General features: G+C 48.7%; 2 protein-coding genes across 2 annotated transcripts in view; one reads left to right on the top strand and one right to left on the bottom strand.

Annotated features, from left to right (window-relative positions):
* Window positions 1-18,354, bottom strand: part of SUPT6H (SPT6 homolog, histone chaperone and transcription elongation factor) — a 210,720-nt gene extending 192,366 nt beyond the window's left edge. The window contains exon 1 of the mRNA XM_075335257.1: window positions 18,212-18,354. The gene's annotated coding sequence lies outside the window, so the exon portion shown is untranslated. The remainder of the gene's footprint in view (window positions 1-18,211) is intronic.
* A 325-nt stretch (window positions 18,355-18,679) lies between these two features.
* SDF2 (stromal cell derived factor 2) lies at window positions 18,680-24,686 on the top strand. The gene is made up of 3 exons (XM_075333195.1): window positions 18,680-18,913; window positions 22,705-22,901; window positions 24,109-24,686. The coding sequence occupies exons 1-3, from the start codon at window positions 18,742-18,744 to the stop codon at window positions 24,394-24,396; spliced, it is 657 nt and encodes a 218-aa protein (XP_075189310.1). The 5' UTR covers window positions 18,680-18,741; the 3' UTR covers window positions 24,397-24,686.
* Window positions 24,687-26,217: the final 1,531 nt, after the last annotated feature.

Below are 26,217 nucleotides of genomic sequence, written 5' to 3' on the forward strand. Positions count from 1 at the left end.
AAACCAAGAATCAACTTACGCACTCTTACCCTTCCAAGGGAGTGTGGAGGAGCAGGCCTTCCTAACTTCAGAGTCTACATGCAGGCTGCAGCCTTGACCCGTATATTAGACTGGCATTTCAACAGTGACTCTAAGCAATGGATACGGGTAGAGCAAGAAGAACTGGAGATCCCTCTTAAACACCTCCCTTGGATACCTCCTTCAGATCTTTCTAACGTGGGGATACTTTCAAATTTTATCAAAGAAACGCTCAAAGTTAGTCACATAGTATCCAAAAAAATGTCGCCTCCACAGTCAGTTAGTCCCCTCGCTTCCTTATTCTATACTCCATCATTTCACCCTGGATATAAACAGAGAAGCTACTTCGGCTGGAGGGCGGAGGAAGACATCCGCTTGGGGCACATACTGATTGATGGTAAATTACCCTCATTCCAAACCTTTCGGACACAGCTTCCGTCTAGAGGTTCACAATGGTTAGAGTTTCTCCAACTACGGGCATTTGTCTCTCCGGGGAGAACAGTTGATCGAGTCCGAGGCACTTGTAGTGCCTTTGAGGAACTGTTTACTAAAAACATCCCACCTGAACACACAATCTCCCTTCTGTACGGTATTCTTATCAGAGTTGGGGTCTCAGGCAAACGAGGCTACCAATTAGCTTGGGAAAAGGAGCTGAAGCAACACTTCTCTCCCGATGAGTGGAAGAAATGTTTCTTATTTACTCATAAATTGTCAGTCACGTGCTCTGCAGGGGAGAAAAATTTTAAGATTTTGACACGTTGGTACCAGTTTCCGTCAAAACTACATATTATATTCCCTTCAGTATCTGCGATGTGCTGGAGATGTGGGCAAGATGTCGGTACCATGACACATATCTGGTGGGAGTGTGATGGATTAAAACAGTTTTGGGGAAAGGTTCTTGCTAATTATCAGCTTATAACTGGGAAAGCAGTGAATAACTGCCCCAAGATAGTCCTCCTCTCTATGTTACCACACTCAATCGCTTATCATAAGAGAGACATACTCCGCTTCTGCCTGGCGGCGGCGCGCTCCGTCATACCTAGGTACTGGAAGTCCTCCACGATACCTCCCATCTCAGAGTGGTACTCTGAAATGGCAAACATATGTAGGATGGAGGAGCTCTCTGCCGACATTGCGGGCACTAGGGACAAATTTTGCAGGACCTGGGGAGAATGGATCTTATTTAAGGACTCTCCAGATTTTGTTAAACTGTTTTGACAGAGCCATAACATCTTATTAGATCGGTGGAGTACAGCATGGTCAGGGATGAACCGGACAAGAATGTAGGACCACCTGATTCTCAGATGACAGTGAGCGCCTCTCCCCCACCCTAATCTAATCAAATCAAACTACCCAACATTTCCCTTTTGTGTCTGCCTTCGTCTTCCCAGCTTACTCACGCTGCTACCTACCTCTCCCCCACTTCCCCTTCTAATTCCCTCCCTTCTCCCCCCTTTCTTTCCTTTTTTTCTTCTCTCTCTCTCTCTCTTCTCTTCTCCTTCCCTTTTCCTGAGATCTCGTTGGAATCCAATTTGAAGAGGTCTATTGAGGACTATAGATGTAAAGTGTTCATTATCCGGTCAAATTGAGATCGAGACAGATTGAGAAAACATGATTTCTTTACTATGCAATTTATAAAAAGTTTGACATGTCAGTCATTCAGTTTTTCATGATGTATATGTATAATATGATATGTTTACAATAAAAATAGATTGAACATAAAAAGCCCACAACCAGAGGTTGTGGTTCACCACACCACTCTCTGTGTGCCCTCCGGATTCCACAGCTCCAAGTCCCAGTGAAGCGACAGCTTTCCCAAAACAGCAACAGCTGCAGCTCCCAGCGCCGTCCAGTGTAAGAACGCTGAGAAAATGGCGCTGGGAGGAGGAGGGGGGGCGTGTATAAGCCCAGGAGCGGGAAAAACGGAGGGCAGAGAGATACAGGACGAGGTACAGGGGAGGGCACATCTCTCCAGAGAGGAGAGTCCTCCCCTCTGCTGGCCGGGCGGTGGGCGGCGCCGTATGCAAAACATGCAGGGAGCCGAAAACGAAACTAGGCCCAAACTGAAGCCGGGGCCTAGATTTCAAAGCGCGGCCGAGCAGCAGGCACCTTCGGCGCGGTTCTCAGAGGAAACTCCCAGAACCGGCCGAAATTCACAGTAAAGTTACAAAACATACTGTCCCCCAAATAAAAGTACCCGGGACCCCTGAAAAACGTCTCAATACTTAGCTCTTGAGACGCAGGGCCATGTCCCTGGAGAGGGGGGTAAACGCTCCTTCCAGCAGGGACCAGACAGGGCTGCGGATGAAGCCGGCCTCCTGCAAGCAGAGAGGACCGTGATGGCTCCCACTTCAGAGACTCGACAGAGGATGCGAAGGAGCTCGGCATGTGAAGGCTCCAGCCTTATTAAAGTCAACCTTAACAGCACCCCGCAGAGTGGGGCGTGAAGGGACATGCCGGGAGTCCAGACTGGACCCGCTTTTCTTCCAAATCTTTAAAAATAAAAATGAAAAATATCAGAGAATGCAAGTGTGTGTGACCTCCTGAAACACAAAGCAATGAACTGGGTAGATTGTCATCCAGGGGGTGTATATAGCCGGAGGGAGGAGCTACACGTTTGAGTGTAGTACTTTGTGTGTCCTCCGGAGGCAGTAGCTATACACCCATGGTTTGGGTCTCCCATAAGGAACGATAAAGAAATACTGGGAAAAAAAAACACAAGAGCGTGCATGAGATTTCTGACACCATCGGTTTTGCTGATAATAGAAAAAGTAGCTTTTAATTTGCATATAAATATCTCATGAAAAATGTTTTAAAAAAAAAAACAAAAAAAACCAACAAAACAAAAACATAGCAAACATGCAACATGTGAACACTGCCTAAGGCCCTGTGCGCACTTGCCGTTTTTTGCCGCAGATTTCCTGCGGTTTTGCTGCATGTTATGTTCATAACATCTCTGCAGTGATTCACCAGCAAAACCTATGGGGAAAAAAAAATGCTGTGCGCACTATGCGGATTTTGACAGCTGCATGTTTTGCTGTGGGATTCCCGCAGCAAAAACAAGTGCATGTCACTTCTTTTCCGCACGTCGCTGCGGGATTTCACTCCATTGACTGCCATGTAATCATGAAATCCCGCAGGGAATAACGCAGGCAGCAAATTCTGTGAGATTCATTGTGTTTTCCTGCTTTATTCCCTCCGGTATTTCGCGGTTTACCTGCGGTAATGTTCATCGCTGCCTGCGGTTTGCAGGGAAGTGATGTCATTATGACAGAAAGAAGAAGCGGAGCAGAGAGTAAACACACACACAAATTACAGACACAGAACACACACAGACATATAGAATACAAATACAAATCAAACGGACATATAGAAAAAAAAAAAAAAAAAACACGTGTGCTCCGCCGTATTTTTACCGTCTAGCCGAGGTAAGCACACAGCGGTGGCCCGGTATTCTCAGGCTGGGGAGGGCGAGGGCCAGGGTTAATGCCCCCTCCTCCCGCAGCCGAAAATATCAGCCCGCAGCTGCCTTGGGACTGTCGCATCTATTATGCGGCAGTACCGGAGTGTCCCCGGCTCTTCCTGTTGCCGTGATGCGGTGGCAATCAGGGTAATATAAGGAGTTAATGGCAGCGGATCGTCGCCACTAAGTCCAGGCTTGATCATGGCAGCGTCTATGAGACAGCTGACATGATCAACCCGTAAGTAAAGTGAAAAAACACACACACCGAAAAATCCTTTATTTTAAATAAAACACAAAAAAGCCCCTGGTTCACCCCTTTATTAACCCCCAGGAAACACACAGCTCCGGCGTAATCCACGTCCTGCAACGCTTGCATCCAGCCGCGACTGACATACTGAATGCAGCCTCGTAACGAGACTGCAGAGGTAATTACCGGTCATTTCCCACGGCTGGTAATGTGAACACACATTACCGCTCGGGAGAAATGCAGCGTGTGCTCACAGGGATTCTATCTATCCATCTATTCTTCTATTTATCTGTCTGCTATCTATCTCAGAAGGAAAAAGAGAATTTTGTTTACTTACCGTAAATTCTTTTTCTTATAGTTCCGTCATGGGAGACCCAGACCATGGGTGTATAGCTTCTGCCTCCGGAGGACACACAAAGTACTACACTAAAAAGTGTAGCTCCTCCCTCTGAGCATATACACCCCCTGGATAACCAAAGATAGCCAGTTTAGTGCAAAAGCTGAAGGAGAATAGCTACCCACAAGTAGAGATAGAGCAAGAACCGGAACAACCGGAGCCTCTGTCTACAACAACAACCGGTGATAACACGCGGAACAAGAAACTGCCAACAGGCAACAGGGAGGGTGCAGGGTCTCCCATGACGGAACTATAAGAAAAAGAATTTACGGTAAGTAAACAAAATTCTCTTTTTCTTCATCGATCCTATGGGAGACCCAGACCATGGGACGTCTCAAAGCAGTCCATGGGTGGGAAATAAACAGAAAACTGAGAAGTAGGCAAAACCTAACTTCACAAATGGGCGACAGCCGCCTGAAGGATGCGTCTGCCCAAGCTCGCATCTGCCGAAGCATGAGCATGCACTTGGTAGTGCTTCGAAAAGGTGTGCAGACTAGACCAAGTGGCAGCCTGACAGACCTGCTGAGCCGTAGCCTGGTGCCTGAAAGCCCAGGAGGCACCGACAGCTCTGGTCGAGTGTGCCTTGATCTCCGGCGGGGGAGGCACCTGAGTACACTGGTAGGCATCGGATATGGCCGACCTAATCCAACGAGCTAGGGTCGGTTTAGAAGCCGAGAGACCCTTGCGCTGACCTGTGGTCAGCACAAAAAGAGAGGTGCACCGCCTAAGAACAGCAGTGCGTGACACATAGATCCGGAGCGCCCGCACCAGATCTAAAGTATGCAACGCTTTCTCAAAGCGATGAACAGGAGCCGGACAAAAGGAAGGCAATGAAATGTCCTGGTTAAGGTGGAAAGGAGACACCACCTTAGGGAGAAAGTCCGGAGTCGGACGGAGAACCACCTTGTCTTGATGAAAAACCAAAAAAGGTGACTCCGAAGAGAGCGCAGCCAAATCAGAGACTCTCCTGAGAGAAGTTATGGCCACCAGAAAGACGACTTTCTGTGAAAGTCGAAACAAAGAAACCTCCCTAAGAGGCTCAAAGGGGGGTTTCTGTAAGGCCGTGAGGACCAGATTAAGGTCCCAGGGATCCAAAGGCCGCCGGTAAGGTGGAATGATGTGAGATGCGCCCTGCATGAAGGTGCGCACCTGAGCCAGTCGGGCGATACGCCGCTGGAACAACACTGACAGAGCCGAGACCTGTCCCTTAAGGGAATTGAGGGATAGTCCTAGCTGCAGACCGGACTGTAGAAAGGACAGGATGGTCGGCAAGGAAAAAGGCCAAGGGGCATGGCCGGAAGAACGACACCAGGACAGGAAAATTCTCTAAGTCCTGTGGTAAATTTTGGCCGAGGAAGACTTCCGAGCCCGAGTCATAGTGGAGATGACCTCGGAAGGAATGCCTGAAGCCGTCAGGATCCAGGAATCAAGAGCCACGCCGTCAATCTGAGAGCTGCAGAATTCTGGCGGAAAAACGGACCTTGTGAGAGAAGGTCTGGGCGGTCCGGGAGATGCCACGGCACCTCTACGGACAGACGGAGCAGGTCTGGGTACCAAGCTCGCCTGGGCCAGTCTGGAGCAATGAGTATGACCCGACGGCCCTCCATTCTGATCTTGCGCAGGACTCTGGGCAAGAGAGCTAGAGGGGGAAACACGTAAGGCAGACGGAACTGGGACCAATCCTGAACCAGCGCGTCCGCTGCAAAGGCCTGAGGATCGTGGGAGCGATCCACGCAAACCGGGACCTTGTTGTTGTGCCGGGATGCCATTAGATCCACTTCCGGAGTGCCCCACTTGCGGCAGATCGACCGGAACACTGCCGGATGCAGAGCCCACTCGCCGCTGTCCACGGTTTGACGGCTGAGATAATCTGCCTCCCAGTTTTCTACGCCTGGGATGTGGATTGCGGATATGGTGGACTTGGAGTCCTCCGTCCACTGAAGGATGCGTTGAACCTCCAACATTGCCAGGCGGCTGCGAGTCCCGCCCTGGTGATTGATGTAGGCAACTGCTGTCGCGTTGTCTGACTGGACTCGAATGTGCTTGCCCGCCAACAGGTGGTGAAAGGCTATGAGAGCTAGGAGCACAGCTCTGATTTCCAGCACATTGATCGAGAGGGCTGATTCAGACGGAGTCTAAGTGCCCTGTGCTCGATGGTGGAGAAATACTGCTCCCCAGCCGGATAGACTGGCATCCGTGGTGAGGATCACCCAGGACGGGGTCAGGAAGGAGCGTCCCTGAGACAGAGAGAGGGGCCGAAGCCACCACTGAAGAGAGCTCCTGGTCTGTGGCGACAGAGCCACCAACCTGTGCAAGGAAGAAGCCCGCTTGTCCCAACAGCGGAGAATGTCCAGCTGCAGAGGACGCAGATGGAACTGGGCAAAGGGAACCGCTTCCATTGACGCCACCATCTGACCCAGCACCTGCATAAGGTGCCTGATGGAATGACGGCGGAGCCTCAACAGAGAGCGCACCGCCAGATGGAGGGACTGCTGTTTGACTAAGGGCAGCTTGACAAGTGCCGGCAGAGTCTCGAATTGCATCCCTAGGTACGTGAGTTTTTGGGTCGGGGTCAGAGTGGACTTGGACAGATTGACAAGCCACCCGAATTGAACCAGAGTGGCGAGAGTGAGCGAGACACTCCGCTGACAGTCTGCGCTGGATGAAGCCTTGATTAGAAGGTTGTCCAGGTAAGGAATCACTGCCAACCCCTGGAGGTGCAGAACCGCAACCACTGCTGCCATGACCTTGGTGAATACTCGAGGGGCCGTGGCTAACACGAAGGGGAGAGCCACGAATTGGAAATGTTCCTCTCCGATTGCAAAACGTAGCCAACGCTGGTGTGAAACTGCAATTGGCACATGCAGATAGGCATCTCTGATGTCGATGGATGCCAGGAAATCTCCTTGGGTCATTGAGGCAATGACTGATCGCAGAGACTCCATGCGAAAATGCCGCACCTGAACATGCTTGTTGAGAAGCTTGAGATCCAGGATGGGCCGGAAGGAACCGTCCTTTTTGGGAACTAGGAAGAGATTTGAGTAGAAACCTCTGAACCGTTCCCTGGCAGGAACCGGTACAATCACTCCGTTGGCCTGCAAGGATGCCACGGCCTGAGAGAAGGCGGCGGCCTTGGAGCAGGGGGGAGTTGACAGAAAAAATCTGTTTGGCGGGCTGGAAGAGAACTGTATCCTGTAGCCGTGGGAGATAATATCCCGCACCCACTGATCGGAGACGTGTTGAAACCACACGTCGCCAAAGTGGGAGAGCCTGCCACCGACCAAGGACGTTGCTGGCTCGGCCAGATAGTCAAGAGGAGGCTGCCTTGGTGGCAGCAGCTCCTGCGGACTTTTGTGGACACGGCTTCTTGCGCCAGGTGGGCTTCTGGTCCTTGGCTGAGTTAGTGGACGAGGCCGAGGGCTTAGAGGACGACCAGTTAGAAGAACGAAAGGAACGAAACCTCGACTGGTTCCTGCCCTGGACAGGTTTCCTGGTTTGTGGCAAGGAAGTACTCTTCCCGCCAGTAGCCTCCTTAATAATTTCATCCAGTTGTTCACCGAACAGCCTGGACCCAGCAAATGGGAGCCCAGCAAGGTACTTCTTTGAGGAAGCATCTGCCTTCCACTCTCGAAGCCACAAGATCCTGCGGATAGCGAGGGAATTGGCGGAGGCCACCGCAGTGCGTTGGGAGGCCTCCAGCATGGCAGACATGGCGTAGGCTGAAAAGGCTGAAGCCTGGGAAGTTAAGGCAACCAATTCAGGCATAGAGTCCCTAGTGAGGGAATGCATCTCCTCTAGGGAAGCAGAGATGGCTTTGAGAGCCCACACTGCTGCAAAGGATGGGGAGAACGAGGCCCCTGCCGCCTCAGACAGACTTGGCCAGGAGGTCAACCTGGCGGTCAGTGGGATCCTTAAGTGAGGTGCCATCAGCCACTGATACAACTGTCCGGGCTGAGAGTCTAGACACCGGAGGGTCTACCTTTGGTGATTGAGCCCACTCCTTGACCACCTCTGGTGGAAAAGGAAAACGGTCATCAGAACCACGCTTTGGGAAGCGTTTGTCAGGACAGTCTCTGGGCTTGGACACAGTGGCCTGAAAACTGGAGTGGTTAAAGAACACACTCCTTGTTCTCTTAGGCAAGGTAAACTGGTGCTTTTCTGCCAGAGAGGGTTGCTCCTCTGATACTGGCGGATTGAGGTCCAGTACAGAATTAATGGACGCAATCAAATCACTAACATCTGCATCACCCTCGGTCAGATCAATGGGGCACATGGAGGTAGCGTCCGAGCCCCCAGTAAAGACATCCTCCTCGTCCTGCGAGTCGGCTCGTGACGAGGAAGGAGAGGGGACCCTGCGTCTCCTTTTAGGAGGACGGGGTCTGGGAGCAGATGAAGAATCCTCTGTGAGCTCTGCAGAGCGAGCCGAAGCAGCAGAGGCGCCCTAAGAAGTGGGCTGATGCATGCTCAGCAGAGTCCGGGACAGCTGTCCCATGGAGTCAGCAAAGGACTGGGAGATAGACTTAGAAAACAATTCTACCCAAGCCGGGGGTTCAGCCACCGGGGCCGGAGCAGCCGGAGGGACCAGTGGGGAGACTCCAGGCTGAGGCACTACCATGTTAGAGCAGGCATCACAATGAGGATATGTGCTCGGTTCAGGCAATACGAGCTTACATGCAGTGCATATTGAGTACAGCCTTGCTCCTAGTGTGAGACATGCTGCTGAGGTGGGGGCTCTGCAGTAAAGAACACACTCCTTCAGAATGACCCCCAGAGAGTGTATAAGAAGGTCCACAACCAGAGGTTGTGGCTTACCAGACCGTTTTGTGTGCCCTCCGGATCCCACAGCTCGGACCCCTAGACAGGTTGCAGAGATGCAGCAGCCAGCGCCGATCAGTGTGAGGACGCTGATAAAATGGCGCCGGAGTGAGGAGGGGGGCCGGGGCCTAGTCCAAGAGCGGGAACCGGAGGGCCAAGGAGATATACAGGGGAGGGAAACATCTCAGAGAGGAGTGTCCTCCCCTGTGCTGAACGGCCGGTGGGCGGCGCCGCACTGTCCCTCTGCATGACTGACATGCAGGGGCAGTGAAAACGAAAGTAGGCCGCAGCCGAAGCCGGGGCCTAAATTTTACAATGCGGCCGGCGCGCAGGCACCCTCGGCGCGGTTCTCAGGTGAAAACCAGAGAACCGGCCGGAAATGTCACCAAAGTAAACTGACACACTCTCCCCAACAATAAAGATGCAAGGGACCCCCTGACAATAACGTCTCAAATACTTAGCTTGTGAGACGCAGGGCCAGGTCCCTGAGGGATGAGTGCTCCGTCCGGTAGGGTCCTGAAAGGGCTGCGGATGGAGACCGGTCTCCTGCAAGGCAGTGAGAACCGTGCTGGCTCCCACTTCAAGCCAGAGCCCGAGGGATGGTGAAGGAGCGCGGCATCTAAGGCTCCAGCCTTGAAATCAACCTTAACAACACCGCCAACACAGTGGGGTGAGAAGGGACATGCCGGGGGTCCAGCTTGGACCCGCTTTTCTTCAAACTCTTTAAAATCAAAAAAATCAGATGAGAATGCATGTGTGGATGTGTGCCTCCTGAACACAAAGCATTGAACTGGCTATATTTGGTTATCCAGGGGGTGTATATGCTCGGAGGGAGGGGCTACACTTTTTAGTGTAGTACTTTGTGTGTCCTCCGGAGGCAGAAGCTATACACCCATGGTCTGGGTCTCCCATAGGAACGATGAAGAAATTACTTTTTTTTTTCCTTTTTTTCAATGTGCTTTATTGCATTGAATGCATTAAAGCACATGTACCAACCCGCATGCGGCAAAACCGCCGCAATACCGCGGTAAAACCGCGGCAAACTGCATGCGGTTTTCGGGTGCGGTTTACCGCGTTTTTTTACCGCGGTTGCGGTAATCTTTCAGACCCTGCGGAATTTTCTTAAGAAAATTCATTTTTCCAGTGCGCATAGGGCCTTATGGTCTTTACCTTGGAGACTTAGGATTTCTCTGCTGGTGTCTTTAAGGTCGGTACCCCACAAGCATAGTTAATGGTCTGTACGCAGACGATATTGTGGGTCCCCTAAGCTGAACTTACAGCCCCAGACCCATACGGCCCCGCGCAAGGACCATGAAATACGCTCATGTGAACCCGGCCTTAGGCTGCTCAGCACTATTACCTGTGAGCAACACACACACACGTGGTAAAGAAAATAAAAAAAAAAAAAAAAAAGAAAAAAAAAAAAGAGTGGCATACTGGGTGCGTTATATAAAAAGGCCCAGATCTCTAGAACTGTAGGGCAGATTACAAAAACAAAAAATACTTAGGGGAGCAGTGGGAATAAATGGACCACGTCAGACAGTGACAACTCCCCCTTATAGGAGGAGATCTGACACCCAACTTAAGGCAGGAGTGTAAAGCCCCTTATTATATTTATACCTTCCTTGTAATATTTCTTTCTTTGAGAAATCCATCATTTAAAGGGAACCTGTCAGATCCATATGCGTTCTGACGTACAAGCAGGCTGATGTGTGGCCTAGTAACCCCTTCCTACCCATCCCTGTGTTGTAATAGTGTGTATTATGAATGTATAAAAATATGTTATTACTTACATGTTCCCTATGTAAATGAGCAGGGGCTGTAGTCCCCTGGGTGTCGCAACTCCCTGTGGGTGTGATACCATGGATTTACATGAGCGGTTTCCCCGCCAGCTCCTTGAGATCCCGTGCGTGTGCGCTTACCATTTTCACAGCCTTCTTATCCGGGTGCTTGCTTCTCGGCTTCAGACGCGCTCTGCACGTGCTCAGAAAACTCCTGCGGTTCCTGTCTTGCGCAGAGTGCGTCTGAAGCCAGCAAGTAAACAGCCGTGATAGTGAATGCCCGTCTAGAGCTGAGAAGCAAGCTCCCGGAAAAGCAGGCTGTGGTAATGGTAAGTGCGCACACGCGAGATCTCAAGGAGCGATGGGGATGTCACTCATGTAAATCCATGGTATCACATCCACAGGGGTGTAATACCATGGAAACGCCCAAAGGCCGATGCGATGCCCAGGGGACTAGACCCTCTGATCATTTGCATAGGGAACATATAAGTAATAAAACATTTTTATATATTCATAATACACAATATTACAACACATCACCCTGCTTCCAGGTTAGAACACATAAGGGAACTGACAGGTTCACAGGTTCCGTTTTAATCCCAAATGGGCCCTGCACATCCGGCTCCCTTTCCCGCTGGTCTCTGGTCTTTGACAGTAAGTCACTCTTTTCGCAGTGACCCGTCTCCCCTATGCAGACACCCAGGTTTCTTCAGAAGGTTAGAGCATGTGCACTGCGCTCCTGAAGACATGGCGGGAGCTGGTACACCGATTAGGGGCTTACCGCACATGTGCTGCACCATCTTGAAAAAGCTTACATTCATCATGCAGGAATAAACCCGCTATATGTGACCATCCCCTTACTGTTCACAGAACAGAATAAAGACCAGAACTCAAACAGGACCAGCACCACCTAAACGTTACTGTGCAGTCATACCAAGTACAAAAGCTCGTGTGTATGACAACAGTATTGTCACAAAGTACATACAAGTTGCCGCTAACTGCCCGTCCGATGTTTGCGCACCGTCCCTGCAGTTCCTACGTCATACAAACATCAGAGAGAACCAGGTAAAATGTCTCCATGACAGTAATGCTAGCGATTCATGTGCACAGACAGCCCCTAGGATTATGTGCTCCGATGTAGCACCATGTTTTTTCTCTCAGACTCCATATAACCACTCTTGATACGTCTGATATACATTAGACTCTCCGCTGCGTTAGTCTAGTTTCACACTTGCGTTGAACGGTATCCGTTGCATTGCGTTGTGTGACGCATGCAACGGATGTGTTGCATATAGTGGCACAACGGATGCTGCCAAACAACGGAATCCGTTTTGATTTTTTTTTTTTTTACCTTTTTTTACCGGCGGCAGACCATTGTGAACGATCAGCTGATCGCTCACAGGAGCCGGCCGCCGGGTGATCAGCTGATCGCTCACAGGAGCCGGCCGCCGGGTGATCAGCTAATCGCTCGGCCGCCGAGAATGTGTGCGGAGCCGAGCGGGGCCATGGCGCTGAGGACAGGTGTGTGTGTGTGTGTGTGTGTGTATATATACACATGCGGAGTGGAGTGCGGGAGGGGGCAGAGCCTAGCGGGGAAGTGTCGGGCTCCCTGCACATGTATCCAGGGTAAATATCGGGTATAACTAGGCAAAGCACTTTGCTTGGTTACCCGATATTTACCCTGGTTACAGGTGCAGGGAGCCAGAGAGAGCATGCGCAGTGAAATCCTAAGGATTCCGCTGCTCAAAAAAACGTTACATGCTGCGTTCCTCCCGCTGGGTGGAAGCAACGGAGCGTCGCTCAGCGGAAGCAACGCAGGTCCTTTTGGCACAATCCGTCATCCATACAAATCTATGGGAAACAGCGGAATCCGTTAACGGATTCCGCTGTTTTCCAAAAGGGCGGATTGTGACGGAAGGAAAACAACGCAAGTGTGAAAGTAGCCTAATACAGAACGAGAATTGTGAAGAAGACCTGAAACCTCACCTACGCACCGCAGATATATTGTACAAATATTACTGGAGACTGGTTTATGGGTTTCTCCCTCCTCACCTCCCAGCACAGCACAATGAAAGCTTGAAACCGGAATAAAACACCAGATTATTGCCTTTACTCTATGAGCAGCATAAGTGTACATTCACACGACTGTCCCGTTTTTGCGGTCCACAAAAAATGGTCCTGCTTTTCCAAGTATGCAGCCCTGCATCCGTATGCAGTCCATGTGCCATCCATTTTTTTGCGGAGCGCAATAAAAACGGATGGAGGGTTACACACAGTCAAAAGCTAGATAGATAAAGATATATATAATGCCCCACTCCCCTGCATTTTGACATCTTGCACCCTTTAGTGCCTTGCATGTGGCACTGTTTAGCCTTTTTTTAGCCACAAATTCATTATTTTCCCTAAAAAAAAAAAAAAAAAAAAAAAAAAAAAAAAAAAAACACAACATGGGGTCCTCCCTGTTTTTTGTAGCCAGCTAAGGTGAAGCAGACAGCTGCAGCCCGCAGCTTCACCTTGGCTAATAATCCAAAACAGAGGGCACCCCATGCTGTTATTTTAAATTAAATAATTTAAAACAAAAAACATGGGCTCCCCCCCAAATTTGTATTTGAAAAGAAAAATAATCCGGGTCCAGCAGAATCCAATAAGGAGGTTGCATGACGATTCATACCATACTCACTGTTCCAGTCAATAAAAGAATGTTCCCTATTGGCTGGAAGAACAGAGCAGTGACCTGAGCTAACATCATTAGGTCAGGCCAGGTCACCGCTGGGGATGACGAGCGCAGACATCATGAGGTTAGCTCAGTTCATTACTTGCGGTGATTAACTCTGCTGAACTTGTGATGGCAGCGCTCGTCAGTGAGTTCAATGATCACCGCGGTTTCACACAAAGTATCGCAGGAGCCTGTGATGTCACCACTAGTCACAGCCTTGGGCTCCCGCGATACTTGATGTGAGAATGCAGCAATCTTGGTAGTTAGTGACAAGCGCTGACGTCACAAGTTCAGCAGAGATCATCACTGCAGGTAATGAACTTAGCTAACCTCATGATGTCAGCGTTTGTCATCCCCATAGCTACTCACACACTTCTGTGTGAGCAGATGCGGGGCTGACCAGGAGTGGGACATTATATAGGCTGCCGGGGCACCGATACACTGAAGCCAAATGGAAGTGCTTTCGTGTGGCTTTCATCTATTTTGCGGACCCATTGACTTGTATTGGGTCATGGTCCGCATTTTGCGGAACAGAATAGGACATGTTCCATAATAATGTAACGGACATGGATGGCACATGGAAGCACTTCTGTATGCCATCCGTTCCTACACAAAACACATTGACAATATGGTCGTCAGTAGGTCCTAAAACAAACAAAGAAAAAAAAAAAAAAGGCAATGACCAGGACAAACGGAACAGTCGTCTGAATGAGCCCTAATGTAGGGACAGAGATACTGATTCCTGTCATGTGTCACATACTGGGCTGCTTGCTGTAGCTTTGATGAAATCACAGTTTTATCAGCTGGAGATTATCATTAGGAGACTAGTAAACATGCTGGCATGTAGTCCTCCATATTTACAGAATTGTTACATTTTGCCATCTACCTCTCTACTTTCACAAATTGAGATCAGTAAGTACACAATATAATGTGAATATTGTTAAATATTTTGTCCATACTTCAAGTTCATTCCCCACAAATCAAACACAGGGAATATAATACACACCTGTTTATATGGGATACATGGTCATTTCCCTATTATCTACATATATTCCTCCTTCATTCCTACCTAAGAAGCACATGGAATATAATATACACCTATTTATCTGGGATGTGTTAATTTCCTTATTATATATACCTTTTTCATTCCCCAGCTAAAAAGCGCACAGACTTTAATCTTCACCAGTTTATATGGTATGTGTGTTAATTCCCTTGTAATCTACATATATTCCATGTTCATTCCCCACCTATGTAACAGAGGGAATATAATATACACTTGTTGTGCGTGTCCATTCCCATGTAATCTACTTATATTTCAAGTTCATTCCCCACTTAAGCTCAGGGAATAAATTATACAACTGTGTATATGAGATGTGTGTACATTTCCCTATTATCTACATATATTCCATGTTCATTCCATGTCTACGATGTCTTAGAAACCTACGGTATTATTAGTCTCTATAATTTTTGTTTTATTTATTCCTTTTCTTCCTTCTTTTTATTATGTCGACACTTCCATCATACTAACCACGCAATGACCAAACGTCACTTTCTTAAATATACAAAACAATAGAGGGAATTAAGGAGGCAAATTACCCTTAGTGTAATGAAAAGGGTATGACCGATCCAGGACAGGAGGGGATTGTGCAGCGGCCACTGCTGAGAACCAGACCAACTCCTATTTAGGCTGCTTTCACACTACGTTTTTTTAACATGCGTCCTAAACGTTTTTTTAACACAAAAACGGATCCAGAGCAAATGCCTTTTCATTTGCAATGGACTTGCGTCAACATGCGTTCACCTGCGTTTGCGTGCGTTATAGTGAGGATCCAGCGACTTGCAGTTTTTTAACATTTTTCAAAAAACGCTACTTGTAGCGTGTTTGAGCTGCGTCCAAATACTGCAAATTGCTGAATCCTGACTATACTGCTCGCAAACGCATGTGAACGCTGGGATGCTGATAGACAGGAACTTGCTTGCTCTACTGAGCATGCGCAGAAACCAGCCTCGGGTGATCAGTCCCTCTCTCCCCCTCCCTCCCTCCCCTGCCTGAGAGCTGCGGACACTCGTAACCAAGGTAAATATAGGGTAACCAAGGAAAGCGCTTCTCTTAGTTACCTGATGTTTTCGTTGGTTACGTGTGCAGGCAGCCCGGCTCCTAGCAGCTGTAGACGCTCGTAACAAAGGTAAATCTCGGGTATCCAAGCAAGTTACCCGATGTTTACCTTGGTTACGAGCCTCCGCAGCTGTCAGAAGCCGACTCCCAGTCTCTCACGTTCAGTTCCACTGACTCCCGATCACATGACTCCAATGCCCGCCCATAAACTTAAAGTGACAGGATCCTGCAAAAATAAACACATGCGGTTTTTTGCTGTAAAAGCAGGATCCGCTTTCACAGCAAAAAAACGTTCATGACGCATGATAAAAAAAACGTAGTGTGAAAGCAGCCTTATTGCTACATTTTGTAGTTGGGTTTCATTAAAAAAAATGTTGCACCGTTTGCCTTCTGTATCCAGCGCTGTGCTATTGCTGGGGTTGGCACAATTATCTTTATTTTATCAGGTGTGTTAGGCTATGTGCCCACGGGAGCTCATACCTGCGGATATATCCGCAGGTACGGCCGCAGTTTTCCCGCAGCTGCCCGCCAGCATCCGCAGCTATTTTTAGCTGCAAGTTTCCAGCGGAATATCTGCGGTAAACCTGCGGACTTTCATGCGATTTACCTGCGGAAGTCCCGGCCTCTATCTCCACAGTGGAGGGCCGGGATTTCCGCAGATATATCCGCAGGAATAATTGACATGCAGTTAGGTGCGGCAGTGTGACATCCACAGCATATTCCGCAGCCGCACATTCCGCAGTGTGGACACAGACACTCCCCATGTCCCATAGGATAACATAGGAAGTTTCTGTACTTGCTCAAACCTGCGGATTTATCTGGAAAATCCAGATAAATCTGCAGGTTTTCTGCGGCAAAATCCGCAGAAGCAAGCTCCCGTGGGCACATAGCAGGAGGGGGAGTGGCCACACATCAGCTCCTCCAATAGGAAAACACAGAAAGCTGCTTTTCTATTGGTGGAAGCTGATGGCTTAATATGGTCACGTACTTCTGCAGCCATTTAATGGACAGCAGAGCTGTGAGGAGAACCTGCCCCTAGAGATGAGTGAACCTGAAAATTAAAGTTGGGTGTTAGTACCAAACACAGACTTTACAAAAAAAAAAAAACAGTGATAGCATTCAGGTGCTTTATGCATACTGAAAACTGACTCGAGCATCACAGTGCTAGGCCCGCTGTGCTTGCAGTTTCTGAATGGCTCTAACTCGGGGTAAAATCAGCGTTATCGGATGTAGCATGCAACAACAAAAAAATATATGGGAAAAAAAAATTATATGAAAAAAACTTGCTCACCCTCCCTCCCCGGAAGTGATGTGTTTATGGCTGGCTGTAAATGGGCGAAGACTCAAACTGCCCAATCAGTTACTTCCAAATGAGGTTCGGGTCCATCTAAAGTCCGGCTTCACCGTATTTTAACAGATCCGCTCAACTCCACCCGTCACATCTATAAGGCCGGGGTCACACCACACAAATCCTCTCATCCAAGAGCAATCTCATGGTTTCCACGGACTCACTGAGTGCGATCTAAAAATCGGATTAAACTGATTTTTCCCCAGGCCATGTCTGTCCATGGGAAAAATTGTGGTGCATCAGACTTGTGCATGGCCCCATAGAATAACATTGGTCCGAGTGCGACCTGATGTTTAGCCGGATCGTACACGGACCAAAAACACATTGGTGTGAACGAGCCCAAATTTTAAGGGACACAAAATCATATTACACATCTGACAAAATAAAAATAATGTAGCCATCCTTTATAAAGGATAATTCATGGATATTTAATGGGACAAGTGAGGTAAACAGCTCCCGACACTTCCAGTGATGGGTTATTGCCACTTAGACCAATGGAAGGGGTATAGAAAGTTGCTCCACTGGCCGACCATCGGTTCCCCCTCCCTCATCTGCCGACCATCTGCGACCACTGGTTGCCCCTCCTCCATCATTAGCCCACCGCCCGAGACCCTGGTCCCTTCTCATGTTGGTCAACTGTCCGAGACCCTGGTCTCCCTTGTCCCTCTGTCAGCTGATTGCACATGATCCCCCTTCCTTGCCAGCTACCTGAGACGCCCCCCCCTGGCCCCACCTCTAGCCGGTCACCCACTGGCGACCCCAGTTCACCCCACCCCCTTTTGTCAGATGTCTGCCTGCATCCTCGGTCACCTCCCACGTCGACTGACCGCCGGCGACCTCAGTCCTTCCTCCATCGGGTGGCGTCAAAGACCCCAGTCCCTCTTGTCCCTCCATCGGCCGATCGCCTGCAGCCACGGTTCCTCTTGTCCCTCAGTCAGCAGATTGCCTGCAGCCCCTCAGTCCCCATTTTTCGGCAGATCATAACCCGGGTTCCCTGTTGGCCAACTGCCTGCGACCCCCCCCCATTAACCCACCGTCTGTGATCGGTTGTGGCAGTTGGGATCACCAGCTGATAGCAGCACGGTTTATTCTATCACACTGCAAGATACTACTGAAAACTGTCTAAAATCTCAGAACGCCCCTTTAAGACGATATATAACAGGTGATGCAGGGGCCTCATGTGTCCTCCATAGCTGGGCACCAGCTGTTCACAAACACCCAACACTGCGGCCTAGTGTCCGGGCCTTCCTTGGCTCAGGCCCGAGCCGCAGCTGAACACGTTACACCGGGTGCAGATAAGCGAGCCTCACCTCGGCGGAGTCGCTCCTCTCCGGGCACACGGACACTACGTCTCCGACTCGGCGACGCGAAACAACAGAATCCCGACTCCTCTCTACGCGAGCAACGGAGAGGAAAAAGATCCAGAGCAACCCAGCGTGACGTCACTTCCGGTAGATCTCCACAGTGTACATGCGTACTAGCCAGGTCCACCCAACAAGCAGACAACGGCGCATGCGCCGCTTCTAGCCAAGTGCTAATGTCAACCTGCTGCGCAAGCGCAGTCTTGCGTCGCATGCTTAGTGGATTGCGTAACATAGTCCCAAAATGAACGTAGGTTTTGAGATTCGCACCACGAACGTCAGTACTATGTAAACGTGCATGAGACCGAGTACAAGAAAGAGTGACGAACACTGAATATTGTACATGTTTTTTGTTTTGTTTTGTTTTTTTGCCAGAAAATAAAATGGCGGAGTGGGGGCATCCGGTTTCACACGTTACCAGGGGTGCATTTCCGGCGGAGCCAGCTGACGCTTCCGGTGTGCTGAGCCGGTGTGTGGTGATGATGAAGGCTCGGGACGGGGCGGGCTCTCTCCTGCTCCTCTTTACGCCGCTGCTGTTCCCGTGCGGCTCCGGCTCGGAGCTCTCGGTGGTGACGTGCGGCTCCGTGGTGAAGCTCCTGAACACCAAGCACGACGTCCGGCTGCACTCCCATGACGTCAGATACGGCTCAGGTAACGGGAGGAATGTGCGTGTGTGCTGGTGCCGGCCCGCGGCCATACAGGCCTGTGTCACAGCATGTCTGATCCCGACACTCCCCGCGTAGGGACACGTCCCACTCACTAGTTGTCAGCGTATTTATACGTGTCCAGGAGGAATAAGAAACCTCACCTCAACCCTATATACATTCCCGGGAGCAGTAATGGAGGAAGTGCGGAATGTAGAAGCGACAGATGATCCAGAATGTTTATTAGAGGAGAATATAAATATTTACTGACACACATAGATACATTGTGTTTGTGCCGCTGATGGGCTCCAGAGGTGGAAGGGATCTGTCACCATAAGGATCCATTAGAAGAAAAAAGATTTCATGCCTTGCTGTCTGCTGCGGTTTCCTACACAGTTATGCACCACTCCAGTGTTTATCTGTGTTTCAACACTGGAGTGGAGCTTTAAATGTAAGGGTACCGTCACACTTTAGCGACGCTCCAGCGATCTGACCTGGTCAGGATCGCTGGTGCGTCGCTACATGGTCGCTGGTGAGCTGTCAATCAGGCAGATCTCACCAGCGACTAGTGACCAGCCACCAGCGACGCGTGGAAGTGATGCTGCGCTTGGTAACTGTAAATATCAGGTAACCAAGCGCTTGGTTACCCGATATTTACCTTGGTTACCAGCGCACACCACTTAGCGCTGGCTCCCTGCACTCCTAGCCAGAGTACACATCAGGTTAATAAGCAAACCGCTTTGCTTAGTTACCCGATTTGTACTCCGGCTACGTGTGCAGGGAGCCGGCACTGGCAGCGTGAGGGCGGCGGATGCTAGTAACCATGTTAAATATCAGGTAACCTTGCAAAGCACTTTGCTTGGTTACCCGATATTTACCTTGGTTACAGCTTACCGCAGGCTGCCAGACGCCGACTCCCTGCACATTCAGATCGTTGCTCTCTCGCTGTCAAACACAGCGATGTGTGCTTCACAGCGGGAGAGCAACGTCCAAAAAATGAACCAGCACAGTGTGTAACGAGCAGTGATTTCACAGCAGGGGCCAGATCACTGCTCAGTGTCACACACAGCGAGATCGCTAATGAGGTCACTGCTGCGTCACAAAAACCGTGACTCAGCAGCGATCTCGCTATGTGAGAAGTACCCCTAAGCCCCCTGTCTTATACTCACCTGCCATCGTCTTCATCTGTTTCCAGGGTCGCTCTGGTCAGTCTCCTGTGGTTTGTGACCTGCTGTCAGCTCCAGTGTTTCATGGAGTAGCCGGTGGTCACACCTCAATTCATGTCTATGAGAGCCTCATTCTAGCTCTCATAGACTTGTATTGAGAGATTGTGAAGTACAAGATGGTGCTGTGGGACCGGAGCACCAGAGAAAAAGAATTAAAACTCCAGAGTAAGTATAAGATGGGGGCAGGGAACTTAGAAGGGAAATATAAGCTCCAGCATATATTTATTTTTATTTTTTTTCCTCACAGGAGAACTTTAAATATAAGCTCTCTGTCTTATACTCGCCTTCCAGCGGCTTCACCTACTGTCAGCGTCGCTCTGATTGGTCTCCAGTGATTTGTGACCTGCCGGCAGCCCAGTGTTTCATGGAGCGCGCCGGAGGCCACAACTCAATACAAGTCTATTAGAGCCTCATTCAGGCTTTTATAGAATTGCATTGAGAGCTTGTGACGTAACTTTTGATGTCCGCAGCACAATATGTTGCCACGACACCGAATGTAAATGCTGAAGGAGAAGTATAAAATTAGGGGCAGGGGACTTAGATTTAAAGCTCCACTCCAGTGCTGACCCGCCACCAACACACACACACACACACTAGAGTAGTGCTTTAGGTAAACGAGATGCTGCCACATACCAGCGAGGTGAAGCCCAGAACGCACTTTTGGTCTCCGTCTTGTGAATTGTGTCCTTTGGTGACGTTGCAGTATATGTCGGAGACGCCCCCGTGTGCTGCAGGCCGGGGGCACAGACTGTGATCTTAGTCTAAATGGCAGGTAACATAGAAGGAAAACACATTGCACAGTGAAACATTCTCAGCACACATCCACATCATCCATCCACTATGGTGAAAAGTGAAATACAAGTTGTTCTTGTAGAACAGGAAGTAGTTGAAGCTATTCATAGTTTAGTCATTCACGTGAAGTTTAATTTGTGGTTTATGGCTTTACACAACACATTCACTTACATAAGCAGGTGGCACAGCGGAAGTATGTGGCCCACTGAAGAGATCGCTCAACATCATAAGTAGTAAACAAAAAAATGCAAAGTGCTTGTAAAAACAAGCAACTTATGATCTACCCGTTATTAACAAGGCTCTGTTCTCATGAGTCATCCGTGGCCTATTTCTGAGGCAAGGAGTTCAGCGGTTACAAGCTCTTTTCTATAATTTAGCAAGTTAAAGTAACGCCTTGGCTGTAATGCTGATTAAATTGATATATTTAGCATTTGAAATTTTCAGGTGATAAGATTTAGGTGCACGGGGGCCGGAGTGTACTTTGGGCCTTCTCCTCCCTGTCTGTGATTCCCTGGCCCATTTGCTGGCCTCTTAAGTGTGAATGACAGGTCAGTGTCGGTGAGTGAAATGTCATGAGCTGTGTGCGCAGATTGATTCCCAGCTGGTCCTCCATAAATGGCTCCGGTGGTGGTGCAAGATCTCGGCTGGAGATGAGTGGACCTGTGGAAGTTCGGGTTCTGTGTATTCAGCCGAACTTTAAAGGGAACCTGTCAGGTGCACCCAGAACCATGAGAACCGTCCCTGTATACACTAGCATAGATAGAGATCTTTAGGAAAAAGTATTTCTAAAGCTCTTTTATCGTATGCTGAGGAGCGCGCGGACTAGTCCCTAGGGTATTGCTTCTCCTGGCTAGTCTGCATCATTAGCATGTTTGTACACCCCTATGGGTGTGCTAACATGCTAATGAATGTACAGCGTCAGAAGATGATCTCACTCACCTCTCCGCTGCCAGCGCCACCCGACGCTGGATTTCGACTGCGCTTGACCCCAAAAAACGTGACGTCTCCATCGTCCTCTATCCGTGGAAAAAATAAATGCGCACATGCCACATGGACATCTGAATGAGGCCAAAAGCTGTAAATCTGTCTTCTAAAGCCACAGGAATGCTGGATGAGGAATGGCTCCGGTTACGGTTCAGCTCTGATTCATATTTCCACTATGGACTGGGCAAGTTACTGCCAAATGTATCCATAGGACACTGAGTATCCAGCATATGCCAAATAATTTTCCTCTTGGCATATATGGATTTGGGCTGCTTTGACATAGACCCACCAACTTCAATGGCTGATGTCTGTCGCTGTGCGGCGTCAGAAGCTTCAGAGGTCCACACCTGGGAGTACTCACGTTGTCTCTTTATGTGAAGCTGCTGTGGCAGGTGGAGTTTACAGGTTACTGCGGTTGTCAAACATATTTTTAAAGGTCCGCTTGGATTCTGCAGGTAAACTGTTCTAGTTGCAAAAAAAAACCTCGCAGATATTAAAGAGCATTCAAAAACTGTTCTAATTAGTGGCAAAACTGCACACTGCGGGGTGGTTTATGGCGGCCATCTGTGGCTTTTCCATGTCACCTGGGAATATTACATCAGCATAATACACAGTGGTTACAACAGCAACTGCATCACTGACATGTAAATTGGGGAACACAAGGGACCAGGTCCATTAGAGTGAAAACTTCTCTTAGCAGCTTTTTGAGATTTAATAGAAGTGCCCTCATCTTTTACATGTACTTCTAAATATGTTTAAATCTCCAGAGTGATTGTACAATTCCTCCTCTCCGCAGGCAGTGGGCAGCAGTCGGTGACCGGAGTTACCGCAGCAGATGATGGTAACAGTTACTGGCGAATCCGTGGAAAGACGTCGACTGTCTGTGAACGAGGAACATTGGTAAAATGTGGACAATCGATCCGCCTCACACATGTCAACACTGGGCGAAATCTACACAGCCATCACTTCACATCGCCATTATCGGGAAACCAGGTGAGCTCCCATCAATGGGCTGATGTGTCTGTCTCCACTATCGGGTGCCCATAAACTCAAGAGGAGGAGGAAAAAACAGATCTTATGTCACTTTATGGATGGAACTAGCCAACTATCGTTCTACTGGATCTAATACTGATAACAGTTAAAGGGGTACAAATACATTATTCACCTATCAAGTGGATGGGTTGAAAATATATGATCATATCCTGAATGTGGGGTCCCAAAATCTCCCATGTGTTTGGAGCAGGGGTATGCTGGTTCACCACCGCTCTGTTCAGAATTGGTCAGACAACCATGTATCGTAGATTATATCCTGTGGATAGGTGATAAATGTCCTTAGTGGGAAAAACCTTTTAATTTATTCACCATGGCCTAACTCATTAAAAATCCTGATCATATATCTAATTACAAATGTAGCAGCTGAAACGATCCAAGGGATCACATAAGATCCTGGAATACACTTGGTTTACTGTCGCTTCTCTGTGGAGGAGTATCCTCCTCTTCTTCACCTTCCAAAAGACTGAAGTTTCCTTCTTTTCAGTTTACCTACTTAAGGCTATGTGCGCACTAGAAAGTGCCATATTCTTAAGAAAAAAACAAACCCTCTGAAAGAATCCCGCACCCGCGTTTTTCCTGCAATTTGCAGCGGATTTTTCCCAAGTTGATCCACGCGTTTTTTACCATTATCTAAGGCAAAATCCTCAGGAAAAGAAGTGGCATGCTCATTAATTCCGCAGTGGAAAATCTGCGGGTAAATTTTTTTTTTTTTTTTTTTTTTAAAACCCATAGGATTTGCTGGGGAATGACTGCAGCAATGTTAGACACATTTTCTGCAGCAATTCCGCGGCAAAATCCGCAGCAAATCCGCAGCGTGCGCACAGATCCTAAATGCTGCTGTCAAACACTCATTCATCAGGCTTGAACATGAAGGCATTCACTTCTGAGGGCTGAATTAGTGACTCAAGCAAATTTTTCTTTATTTATACATACATATCACAAATGTGAGCACACCCCTCACTTTTTTGTAAATGAAAGCGCAGCACTGAGGGGTTAAGCCTTACTAAGCTTTCTGGACTTTATGCTGTGATATTGTATAAGGTCCTATAGCATAAAGTATGGAATACACTGTGCTGAAGCTTCTGGGACTTGTGTTTCCCCCACATGTATAGGTGTCTGACATATTTCCTTCTTGTTTGTTGGGCAGGAGGTCAGTGCTTTTGGGGATGACGGGGAAGGAGATATCTTAGACGACTGGACTGTGATCTGCAATGGGGAGTTCTGGCAGCGGGACGAGGAGGTGAGATTCAAGCATGCGTCAACCAGCGCACTGCTGTCCGTCACAGGAGAACAGTACGGGCGTCCTATAAATGGACAGCGAGAAGTGCATGGCATGACCTACGCAAGTCAGCACAACTACTGGAAAGTAATGGAAGGCATCTTCATGAAACCTAGTGAGCCTCCACGGACTGACTACACTCACTCCGAGTTATGACAGCCAGCACAATGACTGTTTTTAAAGCCCTTCAGTCTTTTCTTAACCGTACAGTGTTGACCTCGCCGAGGATTTCTCCAGGATCTCACAAAGTTCACTTTGAAGAGTTGGTGGCCGTGGATTATGGGGCACGGTTTGTATGGTGCACCCGTTTGTCGGTATTATTATTTCATTTTTTTATCTTATGGCAGCAAAGTGGCGGATGAGCATGACCCTGCAGAAGAAAAAGTGATTATGTATTATTATCCCTGCAGAAAATGGTTTTTAAATTAAAAAAAAAAAATCTTAAATTGTGGTTCTCTATTCTTATTATTTTTCCTCTTAGAAAACACTCGGATATTAATTTGATAACTTTCAGAATAACAAATCACGTTTGTATTTGTCAGTGTCAATTGGTAAGCATCGGCCCTCATAGGAGGCTATTTTCATTATATTTTTTTAATTTTGCACTTTAATTGTATATTTCCTCCCTTTCTTCCAAGAGCTGTAAGTTTTTTTGTTTTTTGTTTTTTTTCTGGGACAAGCTGTAGGTTTGAATGAATGACATTGTCATTCATAGCGCAGGAAGGGGTTAAAGAAGTTGTCTTCCCTTGACCTGATTGCTTTTCATGGCACACAGACATCATACAGTCTTGTTCTCACAGACTTCGTTTGTCCATGCATTACATGGAAGACCATTTATCTGAATGACCAGTAGGCAATGCAACAATTTCCTGGGAAGCCTCAGGCCCCAATTCATTATTTTGTTATTTTTTCTAAGTCATATGTTTGTTTTCTCTCTTTTTGCACTAGCGGATTTTGAACCAAATTCATTAAAATGTCAGGGACTACATAACAGGACAAGGACTTGGGTGTTCTGGTTACAAGTAAGCTGAGCAACAGCACGCAATGTCAGGCAGCAGCTGCTAATGCAAACAAGATTTTAGGGTGTATAAAAAGAGAGATTACCGTATTATTCGCTTTATAAGACGCATATGATTATAAGACGCACCCCCAAATTTGGTGAAGGAAAAGAGAATTTTTTTTAATGTTAAATGGGGTCCGTCTTTTATAATGCCAGTGTCCAGCTAACAAATCATAAAGGGTATCTGTCCCTCATAGCCCCCCCATCCTAAAATTAGCCCCCTTAATCTGGGTATGGCCCCCTTACATTGAATATAGCCCCCCAGTGATGCCACACGTTCCCCCCCCCCCCCCAGTGATGCCACACGTTCCCCCCCCCCCCCAGTGATGCCACACGTTCCCCCCCCCCCCCCCCAGTGATGCCACACGTTCCCCCCCCCCCCCCCAGTGATGCCACACGTTCCCCCCCCCAGTGATGCCACACGTTCCCCCCCCAGTGTGATGCCACACGTTTCCCCCCCCCCCCCGTGATGCCACACGTTCTCCCCCCCCCCCCCTAGTGATGCCACACGTCCCCCCCCCCCCCCCATGATGCCACACGTCACTTTGTGTTAGATATCGTCCCCATGCTGCTTCCCATAGTAAAATAACCACTTTACCTTCTCCAGCACTGTCCTCCCTCGTGTCTCTCTCCGTGCTGATGAGCTCCTGCTCTTCCTGTTTCTCGGTGCCGGTCATGTGATCGGCACAGAAGAGTGATATCATCTCTGCGTGCCTGATCACAGCGGCAGCAGGAGAGCGGGAGATCAGCACTGGAGGAGGTAAGTAAAGAGTTTTTTTATTTTACCAGGGGCAGCAGCAGGGGGGGGGGGGGGCATGTGCCATCAAAGGGGGGAGCAGGCAAATATAATATGCACCGCTGCCCCAGCCCATCACCGCGGTGTGGTTTCAGCACCACGGTGATGGACTGCGGCGGTG

This window comes from Anomaloglossus baeobatrachus, chromosome 2 (assembly GCF_048569485.1).
Source record: "Anomaloglossus baeobatrachus isolate aAnoBae1 chromosome 2, aAnoBae1.hap1, whole genome shotgun sequence".
Lineage (NCBI taxonomy): Eukaryota > Metazoa > Chordata > Amphibia > Anura > Aromobatidae > Anomaloglossus > Anomaloglossus baeobatrachus.